This window comes from Euleptes europaea, chromosome 12, assembly GCF_029931775.1.
Source record: "Euleptes europaea isolate rEulEur1 chromosome 12, rEulEur1.hap1, whole genome shotgun sequence".
NCBI lineage: Eukaryota > Metazoa > Chordata > Lepidosauria > Squamata > Sphaerodactylidae > Euleptes > Euleptes europaea.
Window position 1 is genome coordinate 3,111,737 of NC_079323.1, and position 8,003 is coordinate 3,119,739.

The window sequence follows — 8,003 nt, forward strand, 5'->3', positions numbered from 1 at the left end:
GGACCAGGAGGTTCCAGGGCCTGTAGAAATGATTCCCCCCCAAACCCACCCATGCAGGCTTTTATCTGCATTAGGCATATCAAGGAGGCGAGTTAAGGGGGGGGGAAGAGCTATGGGGAGGAAGGATTTCAGTTGTCTGTTCAGCATGCCTTCCCTGCCTGTGGGGTGCAGGGGGTGAGTCCTTACAGGATTGTTGTTTTAAAATTGATATTTCTGATTCGCTTTGCAGAACACCTTCGGCTAACCTAACTGGGCAAAGGCGTTCTTGTTACTATCGCGACCTATTAGGTTTGCACCCTACCCTTCCTCCAAGGAAGAGTGCACAGCCGCTTCCTCCTCGCATCAGTAGGATTGCCAACCTCCAGGTGGTAATTCAAAATAAAAGCACCAGCAAAAATACCACCCCATAAGGTAACTACAATACAAAGTTGCTATTAGTGAGAATCCATTTTCAATATATTTTTCTAACACAACCTCAGTTGAGCAGATAGAAAAATGTTTTTTACAAGTGGTCTAAATTAGGCCCAATATGACGACGCAAAAGCGTTACAAAAAAGTGAGCATAGGCCCAATTGCTCAAATCATTTCAAGTCCATACACATAAAATGCACATTGCAACAGTTAGGCAGCAGAAACGTCTGGTTTCCGCTGCCTAACATTTTGACTAATTGCTTTGGTGTTAGATGCCATCTATAAATCATTTTGTATATATTCTCTCTTAATGATTGTGAACATACATGTTTCATATCTTTTGACCAGAGTCTTTCCCATTTGTGCATATGGATATCGGGTTCCAAAGTCTGTGCCCAAGTTATCATCGTTGGTTTAACTTGGTCTTGTTCCGTGTACAAAATCAATAACATCTTATACATTTTTGATATTAAATGGTCATTATTATCTAACAGCAGAAAAGGTGATTTGTCTTTAATAAAACCCAACTTCATATCTTTTAAAAATACAGATTGTATTTGATGATATTGAAACCAAGTAATATATTCCTTCAATTCATCATATTCCTTTAGGACACATTTATTATCTTTCCATACCACTAAATCTTAATAGGTAAAAAATTGTGCTGGTCTCAATGGTCTTAGCGTCAACATCTCTTGCGTAGAGATCCATAATAACCAGGTTGGTTTCTAGGCAATTTCTAGGTCATTACTGCTCTGATTCTTTTGACATTCCCTGTTTTCTCCTCCCTTCCCAGATTATTTCTACACTCCAGAAAACATGGCTGAAGCTCAAGTGGGCTCTGGGAAGGTGACTCTCTTCCGTCAAGAAGCACCCGGGGGCATCACCTACCGCATCCCGGCCTTACTGTACCTGCCCCACAAGTCGGTGTTCCTGGCTTTCGCAGAGAAGCGCTCATCGTTCAAGGATGAAGATGCTGAATTCCTGGTGATGAGACAAGGCCGTAAAGAGGGGGTGACTGTCCAGGTGATGGCTTCCTGCAGTGAGCGGCTGAAAACAGTTTAGCCGTTCTTGGTTTTGTTTTGGGAAATGTGTGTAAAGCGCCTTCAAGTTGCAGCTGATTTGTGGCAGCCGTATAGGGTTTTTAAGGCAAGAGACTAACAGAGGTGGTTTGCCATTGTTTGCCTCTGCGTAGCAACCCTGGACTTCCTCAGTGGTCTCCCATCCAAGTACTGACTGGGGCCGACCCTGCTTCGCTTCCGAGGTCTGATAAGATCCGGCTAGCCTGGGCCATCTGTCAGTACAAACTACATCTTTAAAGGTTCACGTTTTGCTTTTTCTCACACCAATCCAAGTGTCTCATCACCTAACATACGTAGTTCTGCTAACTGGATCGGCGGGGAAGAGATGTGTCATTCAGAAAATCCAAATTGGCCCTCTATTGTCTCCTCCTCACTGTCGTGGCCCCCTCAAGTCATGCTGGCACGGAGCGAGGGAATTTCCCAAAGGGGTGGCACTGTCTTGTAAAGGTGAAGCATGGGCTTTTCACCCGTGGCCCCGACCTTCTCTTGTTACCCCAGAAACATGAGGAAGAGTCATGCTGTAGCAGCCTATGTCTCCTGGGTCTAAAGGGAGAAACATTCCTGAAAGACAGTTCCTGAATGACACTGTCGCTGGGTACCCAAGGTTGGGTGGAGAAAGGTAAAATGATGTTATAGAGAAATATATTTATTTTAAGGCGCTTATATCAGGGTTAAAAACACTGAAAATTATAAAACAAAAAGCACAATTGCAACTGATAAGGTTGATAAACTTAAACCACACACCATACGCGTTTCAGCCAACTGGCCACCAGTGGTCAGATAAAAACCCATATAATGTACACACAAACAATATGCAAATCTATCACAATATACAGACAATTATAAAATCCCAGGGTGTATAACAAATTTCAAATTTGAAAGCCCACTACATGAAATATCTGCAAGTTGTTCTACTCTGGGCTATATTATCAACCTGGTCTTCATGGCAAAGTTTGCTCTGGCTTGGAGGCATCCAAGCACTATTTAAAGCTGCTTGGAAATAGACCACGTACACTCCCTGCATGTGCTCATCTTCCATGTTAAAAATAGGAGCTTCAGGCAGGGGGGATTCAGCAGGGCTTGCAACAAGTACTGCTACACATAAACTGGCAAATGTGCGAGGGCGGCTTCCAGCACTCCAAATTGTCCCCAACACAAGTGCCTGTGAGTTGAAAAATACCATCCAGACTAGCAGCCAAGCAACTAAAGATTTGGTTCAGGGGATTTGGTTCAAACTAACGTGGAAAATTAATCTTCCTTGATTCTTTTGTCCAAGAACTCCAGTGCACCCCTTTTCTCCTCCCTCCCAACAGCAAATAGATCCTTTTCTGTTACAAAACCCTAGGTCAGGGTTTTCCTCAGCCCTCTTTTCCCAAATCAGACCATCAGTCCATCAAGGTCAGTATTGTCTACTCAGACAGGCAGCGGCTGTCCAGGGTCTCAGGCAGAGGTCTTTCCTATTAACTGGGGATTAAACCTGGGACCTTACGCATGCCATGCAGATTCTCTACCACTGAGCCACCAGCCCCTCTCTATGGTTCTCCAGGGTCTCGGGCAGAGGTCTTCCACATTGCCTACTGCCTGGTCCTTTTAACTGGAGGTGCCAGGAATTGAACCTGGGACCTTCTGCATGCCAAGCAGATGTTCTACCGCTGAGCCATGGCTCCCATCTCCATCCATCCATCTCTCAGCTCACTGCTGATTCTCACTTCTTCATCTGTTTGGTGATGTTATGGAAAAATCCTGCATGTACAAGTACAGGGAAGTTGAGATTAACTGTGGTTTTTCTGTGACACATATATGGTATGTATACATGCAGGACAAGTGTGATTTATCCATGTGTGAGTTGTACATTATTTTCTAAAGGAAAGAAAACTTGGTAATATGTGAAACTTTTGGGGGTTCACCTTCAGTTACTCAAGTATAGGACTGACTCTCATTAAGCACAGTCCTTCAAGATATAGGATATGTAACATCTGTCAATAGAGGTATGGTAGGTGAGGAACAACCTGTGGCAAGGAATGATTTCTGGTAGAGGTTGGCCGGGGAGAAAAGTTCTAGAATTGGAGTCAGGACTACATTTCCCACAATGCATTTCTGTGCCCAGGTTTCCCCATGTAATAGCTGTCTTGTGGTTTCTATTAGTAGTAGGGTTGCCAAATCCCTCTTTACCACCAGGGGGAGATTTTTGGGGCAGAGTCTGAGGAGGGTGGGGTTTGGGGAGGGGAGGGACTTCATTGCCATAGAGTCCAATTGCCAAAGCGGCCATTTTCTCCAGGTGAACTGGTCTCTATTGGCTGGAGATCAGTTGTAGTAGCAGGAGATCTCCAGCTAGTACCTGGAGGTTGGCAACCCTAGTTAGTAGGTTGGGGGCTGTGACAGTTAACCCAGTTTAATAACTGTTTAAATATATACTGAAGTTATGTCCTGTATTAGATCGAAAGAGAAACTTGTTGGCTGACAATTTGAACATTTTTCCCTATCTTTCTCCAGTGGGGACCTCAGGAGCCCCTGACGACTGCCATTTTGCCTGGCCATCGTACCATGAACCCTTGCCCCGTGTATGAGAAGAAGAACAGCAGAGTTTTCCTGTTCTTTATCTGCGTCCGGACACACGTCACCGAATGGCAGCAGATCAGGTCAGGGAGGAACGCCGCCAGGCTGTGCTACATCTCTACCCAAGATGGCGGCCACACCTGGAGCCAGTTGACGGATTTGACCCGTGAGGTGATCGGAGATGACTTGAGAAACTGGGCCACCTTTGCCGTCGGGCCGGGCCACGGGTTGCAGACGAGCTCCGGACGCCTGGTGATTCCAGCTTACACCTATTATATCCACAAACGTTGCTTCGGCCATTCTCTCCTGTGCTGGACCAAGCCTCATTGCTTCATTTTCTACAGCGATGACCTTGGGCAGAAGTGGATCCAGGGGCAACTCCTCAAGAATTTGAGGACAACAGAGTGCCAAGTCGCGGAAGTGTCCTGCCGGGGCAAGTCCCAAGTCCTGTACTGCAGCGCCCGCAGTCCGGACAAGAGCCGCGTCGAGGCCTTCAGTACGGACCGTGGAGACCGATTTGAGGAGTATTTCCTCTGCAAGGAACTCTGTGAGCCACCCAATGGCTGCCAGGGCAGCGTGGTGAGCTTCACCCCAACTCTGCAGTCCTCGGAGCTCGGCCGAATAAAAAATACAGGTGAAACGACTCACCTGTCGGGCATTCACTTCCCCTCGGCCTCTGTCGAGAACTCCGGGTCGTGGCTTGTTTTCTCCCACCCCACGAACCGATGCAAACGGATCAATCTGGGCATCTACCTCAACACCTCCCCGCTTGACAAGGGCTTCTGGAAGCCCCCCTGGATGCTCTACGAAGGGCCCTGCGGCTACTCGGACCTGGCCGTCTGTGAGGAGGGCCCGTCGCTCCTCTTTGGTTGCTTGTTTGAATGCGGCGTGTCCAGCGAATGTGAGGAGATTGCCTTCCAGCTCTTCACCGACACTGAGCTCCTGAGGAATGTGGGGGAAGGCTGTCCTTGCGCGACCTCTTCTTCAGAAGAGCAGCTGCTCTAAAGAAAAGATGCTGATATGGACAGAGAACCTGATTTGCCTCTCCTGCCCATCATGGCTTAGCCATTGGCTTGAAGGAACTCTGAGGCGACGTCACAAAATGGACGCCATTCGGCCAACAGGCCCTCCCATCTACATCCCTGTAAATAGTACAGGGAACCTGTCTCTTCCACATCCTTAAGCGGGAAAGGGAGATCTGGTTCTCTACAGTTTGAGGAGTCCATTTATCATGATTGTTTACTTCAGGCTTTGTAACCCAAATCTCTCTGGCAGCTCACATGGATCACATAAGAAGGTTGGGTTTTGTCTTGGGACTTGAAGCTACCTCAAGCCTCATGGATGTTATCTGGTGACTTTCTTTTGTTTTGTGGTTCTAAAGCTTGTGAAAGAAACACTTGAAGCTGGCTGGGCAAACTTGGTGAGATCTCAGTAGGTAGAGACAGGCTGAGGCAGACTTCATCTGGTTCATTTTATTCATTTGTAGCTGGCCTTTCTGGCACTCCAGGCTCATAACACATTTGTTCAGTTGTTTACTTAGATATTTATACCCTACTTTTCTCCTCCTTGGGGATCTAAAGTGGCTTACAACCTCCCCTCCTCTGTTTTGTCCTCACAACAACCTTGTGAGGCAGGTTAAGCTGAGAAGGAGTTTCTGACTGGCCCAAGATCACTTGACAAGCTTTTATTTATTTATTTATTCACATTATTTATAGTCCACGTTTCTCACTGAGACTCAGGGTAGATTAGACAGGGTAAGCAGTAATAATCTAAGAAGAGCCCTGCTGGATCAGACCAGTGGTCCATCCAGTCCAGCATCCTGTCTCACACAGCAACCAACCAGTTCCTCTGGTGGGCCAGAAACAGGGCAGAGAGGCTGAGGCCTTCCCCTGATAAGAACCTCAGAAGAGCCCTGCTGGGTCAGACCAGTGAGGGTCCATCCAGTCCAGCATCCCGTCTCACACAGCGGCCAACCAGTTCCTCTGGAGCTCCAACAACAGGGCACAGAGGCCAAAGCCCTCCCCTGATGTTACCTCCTGACACTGGGATTCAGGTATACTACCTCTGAATGTGGAAGTTCCTTTTAGTCACTGTGGCTAGTAGCCACTGATAGACCTGGCCTCCATGTCAATGCAGTCCACAGGATGGGACATCTAGTGAACAATGCAATAAGATTTGGACTGCAGAAACCTTAAACAAAGCATAAATATTTAAACATGAAACATTAAACAATGCAGAAATTATATAATGAGAGCATGCTTACAGCAATAGACAATTCATGATAGTATAGTCCGTGGGGCAGAGTGGGGATTTGAACCTGGGTCTCCCAGATCCTAGTTTGACTCTCTAACCACTACACCATTCTGCCTGTCATCGATCAGCACCAGGGCTTTAACACCCTGCACAGCTTTCCCTCCACTGTCTTCCTTCCCCATCCCCAAGGGTTTTTATCCTTCTCTCTGTACCTGCATCTCGTGTGTTCCTTGACAGGCTCAGAACATCAGCAGCTGGCAGAAAGTGTCCCGCGGGTTGTCTTTCCCTATCTTGATTATTTATTATTATTTTATCTTATTATGACTATGCTGAATAATCACTTCTTAGAAAAGTGGCTGCCCCCCACACAGATATGCACAAAACATGGCAGTCGGCATAAGAACATAAGAAAAACCCTGCTGGATCAGACCGAGGCCCATCAAGTCCAGCAGTCTGTTCACACAGTGGCCAACCAGGTCCTTCCAGGGAGCCCACAAACAAGACGGATGCAGCAGCACCATCCTGCCTGTGTTCCTTTACAGCACCGAATATAATAGGCATGCTCCTCTGATCCTGGAGAGAATAGGTATGCATCATGACTAGTATCCATTTTAACTAATAGCCATGAATACCCCTCTTCTCCATGAACATGACCACTCCCCTCTTAAAGCCTTCCAAGCTGGCAGCCATCACCACATCTTGGGGCAAGGAGTTCCACAATTTAACTATGCATTGTGTGAAAAAATACTTCCTTTTATCTGTTTTGAATCTCTCACCCTCCAGCTTCAGCAGATGACCCTGCGTTCTAGTATTATGGGAGAGGGAGAAAAACTTCTGAATCCCACTGCCGGGAGGCGATATTACTGACTGCCAGCTTGTTTTCTTGTGAGGGCAGGGGCACCTTTTCCTGTCTTTGTTCCCGTTTGTGGTTGTTCAAAGGCCACCTGCTTGGCACTTCGATTGTTTTAGTCCTTAGCAAAAATCCTAAGAGCATTTGTAGGGGTAAGGGTGGGGATTTGGTCTCAGTGCCGTCTTCAGATCTAAGAAGAGTTGGTTTGTATATGCTGACTTTCTCTACCACTTAAGGAAGACTCAAACTGTCTTATAATCACTTTCCCTTCCCCTCTCCACAACAGACACCCTGTGAGGTAGGTGGGGCTGAGAGTGTGACTAGCCCTGGGTCGCCCAGCTGGCATCATGTGTAGGAGTGGGGAAACAAATCCAGTTCACCAGATTAGCCTCCGCCGCTCATGTGGAGGAGCGGGGAATCAAACCGGGTTCTCCAGATCAGAGTCCACCGCTCCAAACCACCTCTCTTAACCACTACACCACGCTGGCTCTTATAGAAGGTTCTATAAGGCTATTATAGAAGGTTGACAATCTCCATGTCGAGGCTCGAGATCTCCCAGAATTACAGCTGATCTCCAAACTACAGAGATCAGTTCACCTGGAGAAAATTGCTGCTTTGGAGGGTGGGCTCTACAGCATTCTACTCCCCCCTCCCCAGATTTCACTCCCAAACTCTCCAGGAATAGCCCAATCTGGAGTTTTCAACCCTACTACAATTTTCCCCTCCTTTATAGTACCATGGGTGGTAATTGTTCCATTGTTGTGCCAAAGTTTCTACATTGGAAATCAGGATGGGAACGGGGCTTGGTTGTAGAGCAACTGTTCTGCATGCAGAGCGTTCCGGGGAACCCC

General features: G+C 47.1%; 1 protein-coding gene across 1 annotated transcript; it reads left to right on the forward strand.

Annotated features, from left to right (window-relative positions):
• Positions 1–1,227: 1,227 nt before the first annotated feature.
• LOC130485400 (sialidase-3-like) lies at positions 1,228–5,054 on the forward strand. Its single transcript, XM_056858585.1, has 2 exons — positions 1,228–1,437; positions 3,987–5,054. Exons 1-2 carry the CDS (start codon positions 1,231–1,233, stop codon positions 5,052–5,054), a joined length of 1,275 nt encoding a protein of 424 aa, XP_056714563.1. The 5' UTR covers positions 1,228–1,230.
• The last annotated feature ends 2,949 nt before the right edge of the window (positions 5,055–8,003 follow it).

What these genes read in the sequence shown, in the direction of transcription:
- LOC130485400 (XM_056858585.1), top strand. Translation starts at nt 1,231, where the DNA reads ATGGCTGAAGCTCAAGTGGGCTCTGGGAAGGTGACTCTCTTCCGTCAA. An exon ending in AAGAGGGGGTGACTGTCCAG is followed by an intron (nt 1,438 to 3,986) that starts GTGATGGCTTCC and finishes ATCTTTCTCCAG; the next exon opens with TGGGGACCTCAGGAGCCCCT.